Source organism: Halyomorpha halys, unplaced genomic scaffold (genome assembly GCF_000696795.3).
Source record: "Halyomorpha halys isolate HHAL.00 unplaced genomic scaffold, Hhal_1.1 Scaffold1957.1, whole genome shotgun sequence".
Classification (NCBI taxonomy): domain Eukaryota; kingdom Metazoa; phylum Arthropoda; class Insecta; order Hemiptera; family Pentatomidae; genus Halyomorpha; species Halyomorpha halys.
Window position 1 is genome coordinate 96,365 of NW_027109284.1, and position 16,994 is coordinate 113,358.

Here is a 16,994-nt window from a genome sequence, read left to right on the forward strand (position 1 = left end):
AAATAAAAATTGTGTGCTAAATTTCAGCGTCATAGGCAATGTAGTTTTTGAGATACGGTGGAGTGAAAATAACGAGTTCTAAAAATATAATACTAGAAAAATTAATTACTTCAGAAATTGAAACGTGTAACACAAGCCACGATATGGTTTATAGGTATACTTACCATAAAGGATAAACCATATCTTCGACAATTAAACATTGCTGCTACGCAGAGATAACAAACCAATATAAAATGTGTTATCCAACAGATTGGCCAGTTTAGGATTGGGTTTGACAGAATGATTGAAGTCGGCAAGGTAATAGCAACCCTCTTTGCAGGATACGTTGTCGCAGGTTGGTTACCTTATTAGACACTAATGATACTTCACTTGTATAAGAATACCAAAGAAAACTCTAGGAAAATATTATTAAGTTATTTAAATTTATGTTCTGATTACATACATATACTGATATTTAGAATAGGTAAAAAATTGAAAATAATTTTGAAATGCTGTCATAATTGTTCCTATTAAAACAATGATGAATAAATGAACAACTAAAATGATTAACTTTTTTTTTTATTCTATTGTGATGGTTGTTCAATGTACATGGAGTTTGATATCCCAATAGCCAAACGCATTATATGAATTATTCTATGCAAAAATTCCAAAAAGCTTTATGAAAATGATTGTTGAGCAGTTGTGGTACCTGAATTTTGTGGCTACGGATCTTTTAGATTTAAATTCTCTACTTATCTTTTACACTTTTTTTTTGGTTGGCTGTACAGACCTTGTGGCCGCCCGAGCGAGCTTTCTCCACGCCTGCCTGTCTTGGGCTACTGCCCTCCAGTTTGCTGCATACAGATCTTTCGCATCTTTGTTGATTCTGTCTATCTATCTTGTTTTTGGCCTCTTACCAATTATAATGGCATTCATTGTTGTGTAGAGGCACATAATAATGGATTGCTTCGGGCTACATATCCCGCCCATCTTAACCTCGTTGCCTTTATACCGTGAGATATTAACTGACCAGTTTCTGCAAGCAGTTTACTATTAATTCTTCTCCATATTTTAAAGCTCTATCCCAGATCTCTCCAGTAATTGTACGGTGGACTTTTCGTTCAAATCTCTCGATTCTGCTTCCTAGACTACCTGTTACAACATAGCTCTCCAAGCCGTATATCAGAGCTGGCTTTATCATGCCATTTTACACCCTTAGTTTCAGATTTTTAGAAATTTGTCGGAATTTCAGTGTTGGTTACAGAGAGAAAGCCCTGTTCGCAATTATACACTGGCCTATCTCAGACCGTTGATCATTTACTAATGTTGTTGAAGAAATAGAATTTACGCTATTAAAGTATAATCATGATAGTGAAAGTAGTTGAATTCTCTACAATCTCTTTTTTTATAATAGGTCACGGGAACTATTTTAAGAAGGGGAGTCGATATTTCTCTGATTTTGATTTCAACTTTCCTTCCTAGAAATAAATTTTTCAAGTTCGGAAATTGTCACTATCATCTTGTCAGTATTTAGTAATATCGCATCACAAAGTAGGTTAACTTTAACCATTAAACGTAACAGTAACTAACCTGACACGGTTTAATAAAGCGCTAGTAGCGTAACCTATAATTGTCCCCAAGCAACAAACCAGCGATCTTCCTATCTAGTGTAATAATAAATAGTATATCTTCTGGGTGCGGTCAAATAAAACTCAAATAGTAATAAATATTTTAATTGAGCCAACGTTTCGCCCCACGTTGCAGGGTTTCGTTAGAGCTAAAAGCTGTTCTTCCTGCCCTTCAAATCCTCAGCGAGAATAACCCTTATGATATTCGTAATTCCTTCCACCTTAAAGAACTATTATAATCCTCCAACATACCTGACAACTTTATCTTAACTTCCTTTGATGCCGAAAGCCTTTTTATTAACATCCCCATTGACAAAGCCCTTCATATCGTTGAGAAGAACTGGACTATAATTCAACCTCATACCACGCTTAACCCCACCTAAATTCTTTCAGCTTTAGAATTTTACTGTAATTTGGGTTACCTGACCTTTCATGATAAATTTTACTACCAGATTAGCGGACTTGCGATGGAGAACTGCCTTGCTCCTGATATCTCTAATATTGTTCTTAATGACCTTCTCGACTCCATAATAACTTTATTCTTTCAAGACACAATTTTCATTGAAAAGTACGTTGGCGATCTCTTCCTTGTCCTCAATCCTGACAGGATCTCCGAAATTCTATCAGCCTTTAACTACTACCACTCTCGACTTTGGTTTACTGTTGAAGGTGAATTTGACCATTTCCTCCCTTTTCTTGGCCTTGACCCTTTCTTTGACTTAATAACAGAAACCCCGATGGCCCCCAATCCACTGATTAATATACTCCTCAACTTTTCCATTTTTTTTCTCAACACCCTATATATATAATATTTTTTCCCTCCCTCTTATGTATATTATCATTTATTGGTTACCTAATTTTAATATTTTCTTTAATTTTCTACACTGATTACTTTAAATTTATTTTCAAATGTAACTACTTAACTTATCCCCTACTTAACTTATCCCCTACTTAACTTATCCCCTACTTAACTTATCCCCTACTTAACTTATCCTCAATCCTTCCAATACAAATGGTTCACTCTGACTTTGACTCCTGTCAAAACAGATATGAATTTTATCTCCTTCATTTTCTTCCCTTATTCTTTATTTTATTTATATTCCCCTTTTTCATCTCTTAGTTTGTACTTTCTGTTATATTTCTTCTTTTTATCTGTTATTCCTTTTCATTTATTGTTTATAACCTTTTATTTTTATTATTTAATTTTTTACGTTTCATTTTTATTATTTAATTTTTTACGTTTCATTTTTATAATTTAATTTTTTATGTTTCATTTTTATTATTTAATTTTTTACGTTCCATTGTATACCCTTATAATTTTCCATTTTATAATAATCCTTATAATTTTTTATATGTTAAGTGTTTGTATTTTTTTTAGCCCTGTCCCTTTAGAAAAAACATAAAGGAAACACAGCTTCCTTTCATGTCTAATCTGATCACTCCTCTCTTTCAGGAGGTGCAGTGTGCATTCATTGTGTGTTACGTCTGTCAGATTAAAGAAGTTCCATTTTTTGTTTTGTTCAGCCTGAAATAAATACTTTCTATTTTTTTTTTCTATGGTAAAATAATAATCCACTAATCTCTCTTGAAAAGTGAATAAATTTGAAGAAAGATTAGAGTACCAGAGCTTAATTTTATTAAACAAAATTTAATAAACAGCTACTTAAGATCAACATAGCAAAACTTAACAGTTTAGCAATTTTATCAATTGAAAACTCAGTAACAAACACTATAGACTTCAATGATGACATTAACAAGTTTGCTTAAACTGAAGTATGCAATATAAGAGTATATACACCCCATTTAGGTCTTTTGATTGCTCTTGAGTCATCCAAAGAATGACTTAAAAAATTAAGTATGTAACATCTAGAATTTATAAGTTTTATCACTCAAATTTTGGTACTAGTAATGGTTAACGTTTTCAATTTACTTTTTCCCAGGTCATTAGATTTGAATTTCTGAAGGACAAGTTTCATGAAAAAAGAAAAAGAGTATTAAGCCAATGAAATAATTTCTGAGATAATAACCTCATTAAGCAATAAAAAAAGTTTAGACAGTTATAACTGATAAGTTAAATGATGAGCTCTTGAATTATGATGAGATCCTATGGATGTCTAATATTGACCTTTTCTAATTACTGTGGCAATAAAGCGAAATATTCCTAAACAGATGAAAAATTTATTAATCCCTTATAATTGTAAGCAACTCAGATTTATTATGGTGAAGTAGTACTTGAGTTGTAGGGTTCAATATCCTTTTAGGAAAGATTCAGTAAAAAAGGGCATTTTAAATATATATTTTTTTAAATTTTATTAGATTGTAAGTTTGTGGAGGGGTTAACTTTATAGTAAAAAAAAAATTGAACTCTTCCATTCATGATAGTATTTAATCAACTGATTATTGAAGAAATATATCATTGAAGGTGTAATACTACAAAAAAATATTAATTTTAGAAAAATTTAATTTAATGTTTATTCATTACTATTTTAGACTGAAAAAGTATGCTTTTAATTTTTGAAACCTTTGATAATTTAGAAAAATGAAAAAAGTTTGTGTGCCAATAGGAATATTTGAAACATTCTTTCAAGGAAAAATATAAATTTTTTCTAAAATGTTATATTACATCTTTAGCTTCTCATATCTTCAATTAAAACAAACAAATAAATGAAAAATTTTAATTTTTGATCTACAACCATTTTTACAATGTAACAATATTTCATAATGGATAGATACATCATTTAACAAGGAATATATGCTTCTGTTTTCTTTGAACTTTAACTTACTTTGTACATAAGATGGGCAATGGCTGGAACTAGGATTTTGGTTGGTGAGACAGTCTTAATTTAGCTATCTCTTCTTTAACTCTCCTACCTATCTCAGACCTTATATTTTGAAGTGCATATCATTTTATAACATCTACTCATTTTATTGTCTGAATTTAGGTCAAAATAATCAAAAAGATAAAACAAATATTTTTGACTTAACCAAAAATAATGTTTTGCATGAAATTTGGCTTTCTTTAAAATCATTGTCTTGTCTCCCTCTGACATATGTTTTTAATTCATGTTATATAAGATTAGACAGTATCATTCATAATTTTTTATATACTGTTTTTAATTGGTGAACTATATGACTTAAGAAGCTTTTGGTCCAGCACCTTATTCACCTCTTTTGTCACAATTTAGGACTACTATTTTAAGAGATAAATGTGTACTTATCAAATGAGAGATATATTTAATTTATGAGAGGGTTGTTTTTCAGTCACAAAATATATGTTGATTACTGTTAAACAACTTCTATAACAATTATTATGTTTGATTAATAAAGAAACATTAATAAAACAATTTTAACTTTGCATTGTTTTCAGCCTAAAATTGTTATTTGGAGTATTTAAAAGTGACTTGAAGTAGTAATTATACTGTATTTACTTAAAACAATTTATTATAATTAGTTTTAGCTAAATGTATTTTAGACTGACAGGTTGTCTGCCCTATAATGTCATGCCTTTGCCTTACATATACTTATTTGCTTATTAAACTATCACACGAATAAAGCTTAATTTTAAAATTATTAACATAACTCTTGAGGACATTGAGAATTGTATGAAGAAAATTGATTTGTATAGGTTTAATTAAAGAACAATTTTATTTTTATATATTCCCATAAATTAACTTTTTATGCCATATCCTAATTATTACTAATTTTACTTTTAAAAAGTCCTGTAAAGAGCTAAAACAAAACATTAATTGACGTTTTTGCACTAAGTTGGCATCAACTATAGTTATGTAGAGCTTTCACCAGAATTTTCTGTTGCCAACAACATTTCACCATCACACATAATAGAGGAAAAACAATGAATCTTTCACCAAGAGACAACTAGATTTATATAGAAGGTCTTAGGCTTTGATGGTCAAGTTACTAGCTATTTAAAATAAATTAAAGCCTGTAATTGACTATAGAATGATGATTTACTAGTGAACCTGTACACTTTACATTTATTAAACAGTGTTAAAGCCCGTAAATAGGTAAACAAGTAAAATAGCATTTTTTTAATTCAAAAATTTTTTAAAAACTAATCTTATAACAATATAACATTTAGGAATAAAAAACTGTCCATAGGCCAGGTTGCAAACAGCCAACTCACTGCTAATGAAACTAATTTTACTAAAGGAGAAGAATGTACAAGAAAATGTGATGGTGTTCCTAAAACCTGTTTCTTCAGATTTGTTATAGAAAGATATACAACTATTGGAGGGTAATGCCATTACATTATTATATAAGGGTTATTTTTTATATTATATACAATAAATGAGGTGAGATTATATCAGATTTTGAGGGTCTAGTGTTATTTCATTATATGCCAACATATTCCCATGAATTTAATACTGAATGATCAACTCACTTTTCAACTTTATATTTTGGAGGAGAAAACATTTTCAAGTCGTTGAAGATAGTAGGAGTAATTTATTATTTTTAGCAAAATCTCACCCCACTAGGCTAGGGATTGTGCCATTCCTTTTTCTCCATTATTGTTGACTCAGTTAATTTTGACTCTTTTTTGAACATAATTTTTTTTTTTATCAAAACTAACAAAATATATGATATACGTTGGCCCAAACCTATGCTCACCCTACTTGGCACACTCTCACCTCATTTTCAGGCCTAATATTTATTTATTAATGTAAGGATTGTTTTATCTTTGAAGATTTTGTGTAACTTTTCAATTCTCTTTTTTTTTTATGTATTTTAAAAACCTAAATGAATATCTTTACATTTGTATTCTTATTCATTTAGTTTCATGTAGGTAATCGATCTGTGTAATAAAGAATGCTTCTATATGTTAATCATGAAAGTATTTATGGATATAGAAACATTTTAATTAACATAATATTTTAGTTGAGATATCTGAACTAATGTTAAGATTTAAAACAAATTAAATAAATTTCCAATCAAATTATTAGAAAACACTTTAGAGTTCAACATGTTTACGAAAGGTGGTAGTGAAAAACCTAAAGCTTTCTATTAAATATTTTGGATAAAATTATGAAGTATAGGTATGAGTATGTACATATACTGTGAATTTTTTGTATATAGAGCTTGCCGAAATTGTCAGAATGGTGTTTTAGAAGACTGCTTATTACCACAATGTGTCACAGCAGATGGTTTTGAAAGGCCCTTCATTAGCGTGAACAGGCAACTGCCTGCACCATCCATTCAGGTACTCATAAAATATTATTTCATTTACCTGTTTCTTTGCTAGCTTGGAACAAAATGTAGAGAAGAGTTGTATTCACGCAGGAAACTAAAAAAATTTTGCTCCTAATTTTTACACACAATTTACCTATTAAACATTGAGAAAGAAATTTAGTATTGTCTCTGTCTGCAGTTAAATTTGTGTTTGGGCATAACACCTACTTCTGTTAATTTGATTTTGATACAAATATAAATTTCTTCCATCAAATCAGTTCTTTCATTATATAATATTTACATTATGTATATTACTATGATTGTCTCCTAAAAACTATCAATCTCCTTTAATTGGATAACTATAAAATTTAATAGCCACTTCAAAGAGCAGTGGATTTCTTTATTAACAGGAATTTTATTTCTAACTTGTGGTCATGATAGTGAATAATCTCTTTTTAAGATCTGCCAAGGTGACAGGCTGACAGTAGAAGTTGTGAATCAGATACCAGATGAAACTACAGCTATTCATTGGCATGGTATGAGTCAAAATGGTAGCCAGTTCCATGATGGTGTTCCGTATGTTACTCAGTGTCCAATTCTACCGGGTACTACATTTAGGTATGATTTCATAGCAGACAGTGCTGGAACATATTTTTACCACTCACACATTGGTAAGTAATAACGTGGGGCGATTCGATAATACTTAAGAACTGATAAATTAATATATTTCTAAATTTTAACTAAGCAGTGGATAGTACGTTAATAAATTAATGATTTTCTGCGGCATGAATTATGTTTTTACATTTCACATTTGAATATTTCAGGTGTACAAAAACTAGATGGTCTTGCTGGACCACTAATAGTCAGAGAAAAAGAAGAACAATTTTCTTTGTACAATGAAGATCTTCCTGAACACGTAATTGTGATTCAAGATTGGACCAGAACACCTGCAGAACATCTCATTCCTGGTTTCAGTAGTGGCAGTGTTCCTCAAAGTCCTAGCACATATTTAATAAATGGGAGAGGGCTCTATTATGTTGGTTTTAATTTGACTTTATGCAACTAAAGAAAAGTTTATTTTTCTCACTAGAATGAGCATTTTTCATTTTAAAGCTAATAAAAAAGATTTGATTCTTTTTTTTTTTTGTAACAAGTAAAATAATCATAATATTTAAATTAAGATTTAAAAAATTAAATTTAGTTTACCTCATTATTATAACAATGTATGATTGATTACCTTCTTGTACAAATTTCACAATCTAAATGTATTATTCTCACACAAATTCAACTCACTAACCTGGAACAACATGAACTGTAAAATAAAAACTATTACTTCTACCTACCTTGGGATTAATCTACTGAAGTTTAGGAATACTAACTTGCATGGTTTATATTCACCATCTAAAAATAGGTTAGAGAGTAAAAAGCCTTCAATGATTTGTCAGTAATATTACATCCAAAAGCTTATGAAAGAGTAGTTTCAAAACCAATATCCTTCTCTATTATGTTCAATAATAATTAATTATTTTTTTTTTCAGTCAAGAAATTCTACTTTGAGGCTACCATTGTCAGAATTCATAATAGAGAAAGGAAAGCGTTATAGATTTCGATTGGTCGGGGCTACTTGTCTTACTTGTGCTGTGGGTGTTAAATTCCAAGGACATCGAGTATTGGCTATTTCAGCGGATGGAGGGCTTCAATTCAAACCTGTACCAGCTGACACCATTGTTCTCAATTCAGGTACCCTTCCCCTCTTCTTTTCTCTTTGAGCTAGTCTATGAGACCAACCAACTCGCTTATCTCTTTGAATTAGTTCATTTAAATGCAATATTGACAACTTTTAATTTGCAAAACCATTGTGGTTGAATGTTTTAAGGCATTACCTTAGCAACATCGTGTCAGAAGTGGTTCAATGCTGGCCTTGGCAAGTTTAAACCATACTGGACCCAAACAATGAATCTCATGACCTCTTAGTTACTTGCAAGATAACCCATTTTTTCAGCTCTAAGTTTAAGAACATTAAACCATATAAACAAACAAATTTTAATTTGCTCAATTTTGGATGAATTTTACTATATAATTAGTCTATTATATAGTAGTGCATGTGCCCAAATATGTGTATTACTTTTCCATATAGGCTAATTCATTTTATATGATTATCCCAGCTCAAAAGTAAATAAACTCTTTATGTATCTAATAATAATATTACTACCAGAAACTGATAACTTTATGGATACCTAGAAGGAGAATGAATGGCTCAAGTTGTGCCATCAAAAAAGTTTGTTGCCAGATGAGTTGAGGCATCGGTTTTAGCAACCTCTCTGGAGTTGTGGCGGTTCAAAGCCGGTCTGGAGGGGTCATTATTTATTTTACGTTGGTCCCTGGAATATAAATTTGACTCTCAGATCAATGGTAAGAATAGGTTGGATGACCAGGAAGAGGTTAATAAAATTTGAAAAATGAAAGTTGTCATCAAATCTTTTTTTTGAGGAAATACATTTTTATTGGGTTTTTGAATTTTCGGATAGAACCTTATTTTTGTAAAACTTCAATTAGGAGATACTTCCATATGAGTCAGTAAGGAGAAAACAATAATACACCAGTATTTGTTCTATATAAACAAAGAACCAACATATTGTTCCATTTTTATTGTATAAGTGAGGAAGAGATGCAACATCGCCCTGCAGGATGGACATCCCTGAATAACTTCTTAGAAAAGTTTTATTTATCTATTTTTCCATTTACCCTTTTAGTATTAATTAAATTTATGACAACCTTTTGAACGCATCTCTTTTGTTCTTCAATATCTTGGAAAAACTTTCTTGCTAATTGTGTTATATATATAACAATAATTTATGGTCAACTATATATATAACAGTTGACTGTAAAACTTAAATATAAGAACATGGTCAGAGTTGAAGTCAAAAACCACAACCCTGACCATCTTCTTATATTTGTGTTATATTGAATATTGTGTCAATGATTTATTATTAGCCCTGAAGATAGCTCATGTTTGGGTCAAAATGTTCCCTTCATCAACATTGCATCAATAAAATTGCATAATAGTGCAACTGCGTAGTTCAGTGCATAACATGTTTAAGTCTTTTCTTTAAAAAAACATCTGACTCTGCTGGTATATATACAGTTAAAAGTAAGCTTACTATCATAATCTTATGAAATTAATCCATTGGATTAAAACTACATGATTCTTCAATAATTTTTTTTTTTCAGCGGATCGTTTTGATGTTGTGCTTGAAGCAAATCAAACTGAAGGTTTATATTTTATCCATTTGCAAAGTTTGGGAAAGAACTGCAATCCTGCTCCCCATATTGGAATACTAAGATATAAATCAGTAGAAAAACCAGAAGAAATTGATTTGCCACAACCATTGAATTACAGTGAACTTGGTGTTGTATGTTTATACTGTTTTATTAAATTAATTAAACTATTTATTTAATTAATAATAAAGTTATTATTAAATTATTAAAAGTCAATATTAAAATTCTTAATACCAACTAAGCAAACTTGGGTTATCATATTTCAATATACTTAATAATAATTGGGCAAATGGTTTAAAGATATGATGACTGTGTATCATATATCTAGGATATATTATCAAGGTTTTATCAGGTTGAACAAATCAAAGATAAATTTGCCATATTTTTTCTCCTGACTGCATGTAGCTCTATAGTACCTTTTTTCAGAATAGATTTTCCATACTTTTTTTCCTTACTACATGTAGCTCTGTGGTATTATGTTTCGGTCTAAACCTGGTTTCAGGTCCCTTATTAATGAAAGAGTTCATGCCAAATAAGGTGCAAAAGATTTTAAAATTTTGCTCAGCCAACAGAAAAAAAGATTTATTCCGCCAATGGTGTAAAAGGAATGAAACATTCATAAAAGGAATTTAAGAAAATTTCTAAGGAAGACATTGCTAAAGATGTTCTTTAATTGTACACCTTTAGCTTTCCTTAACAGATTTATCGTTTTATAAATGCACCTTTTACTTTCAGGAATTCCCCAGGAACTATTGGTTCATTATCAAGGAGAAGTATAAAGGAGCTTTATTTGTTTTATAATTATATCATGAGTAAATATATCCTTATAACTTCAATTATTTCAATTTAATTCAATTGATGTTTATGTCATACTGCCTATTCTCAGGACCTTAAACATATTAGATTGACTTTATTGTAACATTAATAATCAACAAGGAGTTCTTAGTTTCCAAAGAGAAAGGACACAAAATATTATTTGTTTCATTTGATGTGGGTATTGAATAGCAGCAACTGAAAAAACAGGATAAGATTCTATTTTTTTAAATAATCAAGAATGTTACAATGAGGTTGATTTAGCATTTTGAAGGTTATGAGAGTGAGCTGCATGCCAGAAATTTTGGTAATTTAAATTGAAAGAATTGAAGTTAAGAGGGTTTATTTACTAATATGCAAAGATTAAACAAATAAAGAAAATTTTGAGCCTTAGGAGTAAGTTATTGAAATTTGAAGAACTAAGTGCAAAGAAGCATTTAAAAAACTGTTATTTTGTAAATAGAAGTATGCATTTAAAGGCAATCCTCAGTAAGTTCTATCTTAGTAATGTTCATAAATATGGCTGTATGTCTCAGAAGGTCTATTAAACTAACAGATCTTTCTGAAGTGGAGCTAGAAAGATCCTATTTATACAGCTTCATGAATCTGAAAAAAAAAAAAAAGATTCCATTTTGCAATAAAATACAATTTACAAGCCTTTATAGTTTAATGGAATATTAAATTGTGTTTTCTTCTAAAAATCTTTGATTCTATATTCTCATTCATCTATATTCATACAGATTTTTATATTATAGAGCGATTGCAGTCAAATGAGAAAAAGTGAGTTTGTTCTAGTTATTTATAATAGTCGGAAAAATAATAAATACAATTTCATATTTCAGATATTTAATGCTGTTAATTCTACTTGTGATGGGACTAATACCAATGAAATTTGTATGTGTTATCTAGAAGGTGTTGAAGACGCCATTGAACATGCAAATTCAGGGAAACTTTATCAACAAATTCCCCTTTCATTTGGAATTTACAAATACAATGATGATGATCTATTTAGGAATGGAACATATCAACGCTATGATGGTAATTATAATATAATTTATTAATTTTGCATCAGAGTAAATAAACCAGTGAGCTTAGCTTTTCCAAAGATGATCATTAACACTATGGAATATAATTAATATGCATGTTCATGTTGAGTTGATTGGAGGTAGGATGGCTGTAAAGCAATAGATCTAAAATGCTATATGCTTATAGAGAAAGAATATACATAACTAAATGATAATGTCTCCCTGCAGGGAGCAAAACTCGTAATCAAATATCTTGAGGAATGTGCATTGTTACTGCCATCAATCTGTAAGATATCCTAAAATAGATTACATCAAAAATTAGTGTTTTATTTGGTTGAGATACACTTTGCCTGTTGAAAGCAAACCTGGTCCAACAATGTTAAGTCTGAGTGACAATGTATTCTATACCTAAAGCATATGTAATGAATTAATATAAATTTGACCAAAATTATGACAGAAACTATTTACAATCTAATACCTTTATTATTGAACTATGGCTTTTTAAAACTACAGGTTTAAACATATGAGAATTTTGCTTATAACTTTTTTAGTTTCAAAAAATATTGTTGCATTTTATGGAAGAGTATCTTTTTTTTTTTTTAAGAACCTGTTGGTGGCTTGAGAATCAAAACCCTTATTAACAACATTTCATTTATGTTTCCTTCTTCTCCATTAATAAGCCAGTTGGATGATATTCCAAATGATCAATTTTGTGAAGAAAATTGTAACAAAACCACAATCAAGAAACCTTGTACCTGCGTCAATGTGTACTCAATTCCTTCTGGAGCAGTGGTTGACATGATAATTATGGATACAGGTATTTAATGTATATTAATAAAATATTATTGGATATATAATAGTTTATTTACATAATTTAAGTATGCTTCTGGTATTCTATACAACTTTCCCTATGAACAAGTTCACAATTGGCCAGGATAGAAATACTTGAAAGAATCTTTTTGCATAGCAACTTTTAAAAATTCAGATTTCTATCAAATACTCTCGAAAAGAGGAATCAGTTGCTTATTGGTGAGTACTGATGAACTATTAAAGTAAAGGTGGATCATTCTTGCAAAGGTTGTTAGTCTTATTGGAGAATTTACCATACTTCAATTGTATTTCAAAATTAAAATTCTGCATTAATAACTTGTTAATAAATTTTTATTGCAATCTCCCAAACATTATTAATGTCAATACTAAAATTGGAATTTTATGGAAATATTAGATTGATGAAAACTGCCTACATTTGATTGAAAACTCATTCATTTGTAACATATCTGTGCCCTAAGGCATGGCTGAAAGATAGTCTAATCATACTAGTTTTCTTGAGTGTTTCTTCATTATTTCATACCTAGTTTTGCTTAAGGGTAATTATAATTTATGAGCAGGTACCACACAGTTCACATTCATGGAACACTGGAAATAAAAACAAAATCTTTTCGAAATCTTGCTCAGTGTTTAGTAGCTATATTTAAATTTCCAGGAACAATTATTGTTGGGGAATGATGTTCTTTTGCCAAGCATGCTTTTCTGATGAAAAATGTTTTTACTTGCCATTTCCATTAATACAATTTTTTTTATGGTCCTGGAACTATTTAAGGTTCTTATTTACCTTTTCTCATTTTTTCAACTTACAATTTATGAAAATAAAACTATACTATAAAATCAATAAATTAATATAAATTTTTAGGTGATAGAAATGGTTTTGATCATCCATTTCATCTTCATGGATATAATTTTTATATACTGGAGATGGGTGTTTTCGAGGATAGTAAAGAAGATAAGACTGCAGAACTAGTTTCTTTGAAAAAGAAATTAGTAGAGGACAATATAAATCTCAAATCAAGACCTATGAGAGACACCATAAGTGTTCCTGCAGGAGGTTATGTTCTTGCAAGGTTTATTGCAAATAATCCAGGTAATATAATTTTAATTTTACAAACATTGTGTTTTTATTTTATCAATTCTTAGCAAAAAAAGGCTCTCCATCAATTAGTTGACCACAGAATCACTGAAGAAAAAAAGATCAAAAATCATTTTCAATCTTCAAAACAGTAAAAATGGTACCAATCACTTCTTGTTAATAGATGGTTCTAAAAGTGTTAATTATTCTGTCAATTCTGTTCAGGGTATCATAATCCACTTCACAGCCGTAGAGTAATCAAGTAAACAAAAGCACATGAACTGTGGGCTGATTGGTATTCTCTCTTTAAAGGGGCTACATAAATGAAAGTAGAATCACAATCGTGTCCAGCCTGATCAGAGCTGAAAAGATACAAAAACAACTAAGAACAATTGAAATATAAATTGAAATTGTAAGATAACATATAAGAATGTAAATTAATGTAAATTACTATTATGTAATTTTTTCCGATCCCTCTAAAACAGAAAAAAGCACTAAATTAATTAGTTGCATTATGTATGCTTACATAATTCAGATTGATTACTACTTTTTTCTACCATTTTTTTTTCCAATCCCTCTAAAACAGAAAAATCATTAAATTAATAGGTTGTATTACATATGGTTATATAATTCAAATTGAATATTACCTATTTCTACCAATGGTACTTGAAGGTATACGGTGAAATACTTATCTTGTTGTTTTGATGTGTCAGTTCCATATAAATACTACTAGAAAAAATCTGGAAGTGAGGGGCCTCCTCATGTTGATTAAGCAGAGAAGAGAAAAATAAAACAGTTAATATTTAAAGACAAATATAATGTATGGAAGGGGGTGCATGAGAAGAAAGGAGTTATAGGGTATTGTTTACAGGGTTTTTGGAATCTTTCCTGCCCTGCCACCTCGCAGGAAGGGGGGATGGGGTGATAGTTCAGAAAACTGGATTGAAGGAAGCAGGGAGGCTCTCAAAGAATTTTATGTCTCCTTGTGATGAGTTATTTTTTTTTTTTTCTGATCCCTTTAAAACAGAAAAAACAATAAATTAGTGAATGCATTATTATGGAAAGAGAATAAATCATGTTGAGTATTACCTTTGGTATTTTAAGGTTATCTGTATTACTTATCTGTTAATTGTAAAATGTCCATTCTGTATGGACCTATTATTAAAGAAAGAATCCGGAGGTGGGGGGCCTCCTCATGTTGTTGTTGGTGGAAAGCTATGAAGTTGTTAGTTCTGGCGGAAAGCGATAAACGCATTGGTTCTTGGGCTCGCTTATAAGTAATGTTGATCCAAATGTTTGGGTATTGATTTTCCTGTTATAGCAAATGTATTGTTACTTGTTATTTTCGCCTATGGGGTAGAATATTCGCTTTGTGAGGATTGTTTGTTTGAATTTATGAGAGTTTACTTTTCGATATCGATTTAAACTCCCATTATCCTAGAGATTTTAACGTGTATGTGCGTAAAACCAAAATTACCACCCTTGAAGCAATCCCTATACACATAGGTCAGTCAGATGCCTTAAAATACTAATATTACATTAGTTTTAAACTTTAAAATTATATAATATTTTGAAAACTAGTATCTGATACATAGATAAGTACCTGCAGGGGGAGTTAATCATCATTGTCTCTATAAAAAAAGATTTAGCAGTGATTTTAATTCAAAAGGCGCAGGTGCAATTGTGCAAAAAGAGGCAAGCATCTCAAATACCTAATAAAAAAAAAAAAAAAATAAAGCAATTGCTAGTTCAAAAATGCGAGAGCAGCGTCTTGGAAATTCTAACACGATTACAAACATAAAAATTAATTAAATGAGCCTGTGAACGACTGAAATTTGATGCCTAGTTTTGAATTTAAAATTTAAAAAAAAAATATTTTATTTTGATTATTAATTATTTTAGATTTAGTTTAAATGAATGTTATTTTCTTTGATAGTGGTTTGATTTTCAGGTTTCTGGCTCCTCCATTGTCATTATGCATTTCATCTGGAAGCAGGAATGGCTGCTGTTTTTAAAGTGGGAGAAGATAGTCAGCTTCCAAACGTCCCATTTAACTTTCCAAAATGTGGAAATTTTTGAATCGATTTAGGAGAGATTATTCATTGAAAGAGAAACAAATGGTATAGATTCTGATTTATTATGAAAAGGAAAATTTAACAACTTGAATGCAAGTATAGATGAACAGAAAAATAAGAAAAAAAAAAAAATAATTTTATTGCTCTTGAATGATTATAAAAGTCAGCAGGGACGTAGGAACGAAGGAAATTTGTCACCTCAAGGCTCAAGGGGTCTCTGATTTTCCAGGTTCGATTTTTTTTTTTTTATCAAGAATATTTTTAAGAATTTAAAAAGTACTATAAAAGACAATATTAAGTAATAAAATGAGGAAAAAAAAAATTCAATCTCAGCATTTTCAACTTTTTTTTTCCCAACCTATTTATTTATTTATCATCAAACACAAATGGTGGAATACAAAATAAATATATATGAATACACTAATATATAAAACTTCCTTACACTGCCATTTTGCGTTTTAAGGAGGGTACAGACTTTTTCATTACAACATTAAAAAATTAATTATTTTAAACATTCTTTTATAATTGATTATATGGCTGCCTATGGAGTTGGTGTTAAGCTTATCAGTATAAAAGAAAAATATCTTGATTATCTATTGGTCATTGTTTAAGAATCAGAGTTGCGTATATGAAAATTTGTTAACTTGGGTTTTGTTGCATTTTAATGTGTTTTTCTATTCTCTTCACAATTCTAAAAAGGTCTTACTGAATATGTGGAGTAACTAATTACAAATACGAAATGATCAATCGACATGTCAAAATTAGAAATCAGCTGTCACTCAAATCTACAACCACGATTCAAACAGTTCTTTAAACAATTTCCTGATACGCTAATTGCTATTGGACTGACAATATATTATTCCAGTGAGTATTTTATGTTTACATAATATAGACTAATAACAGACCAACATACAAATTATAATTTATTAAAAAAATATATAATTTATTAAATTTTCTTCCGTTTCAAATTTCATATAATTAATATCAAGGATTATTAACCTATATCAAATTAATTAATTAAAATAATCAATCAGTTTTACTAAAATTATTAATGACATTGAGGTATATAAGTGATTATGTTTCAAAACATTGTTATCACTGATTA

General features: G+C 29.7%; 1 protein-coding gene across 1 annotated transcript; it reads left to right on the forward strand.

Moving 5' to 3' along the window:
* The first annotated feature begins 270 nt into the window (after positions 1 to 270).
* On the forward strand, positions 271 to 16,224 carry LOC106690902 (uncharacterized). The gene is made up of 11 exons (XM_014436499.2): positions 271 to 334; positions 5,727 to 5,862; positions 6,702 to 6,825; positions 7,255 to 7,465; positions 7,619 to 7,830; positions 8,333 to 8,534; positions 10,026 to 10,207; positions 11,729 to 11,924; positions 12,516 to 12,728; positions 13,602 to 13,829; positions 15,766 to 16,224. The coding sequence occupies exons 1-11, from the start codon at positions 280 to 282 to the stop codon at positions 15,891 to 15,893; spliced, it is 1,887 nt and encodes a 628-aa protein (XP_014291985.1). The 5' UTR covers positions 271 to 279; the 3' UTR covers positions 15,894 to 16,224.
* Positions 16,225 to 16,994: the final 770 nt, after the last annotated feature.

Bases quoted from the DNA above. Each gene is read 5' to 3' on its own strand.
- LOC106690902 (XM_014436499.2), top strand. From the start codon at position 280: ATGATTGAAGTCGGCAAGGTAATAGCAACCCTCTTTGCAGGATACGTT. The intron at 5,863-6,701 runs GTAATGCCATTA...TTTTGTATATAG, and splicing joins AGATATACAACTATTGGAGG to AGCTTGCCGAAATTGTCAGA. The intron at 13,830-15,765 runs GTAATATAATTT...TTTGATTTTCAG, and splicing joins GTTTATTGCAAATAATCCAG to GTTTCTGGCTCCTCCATTGT.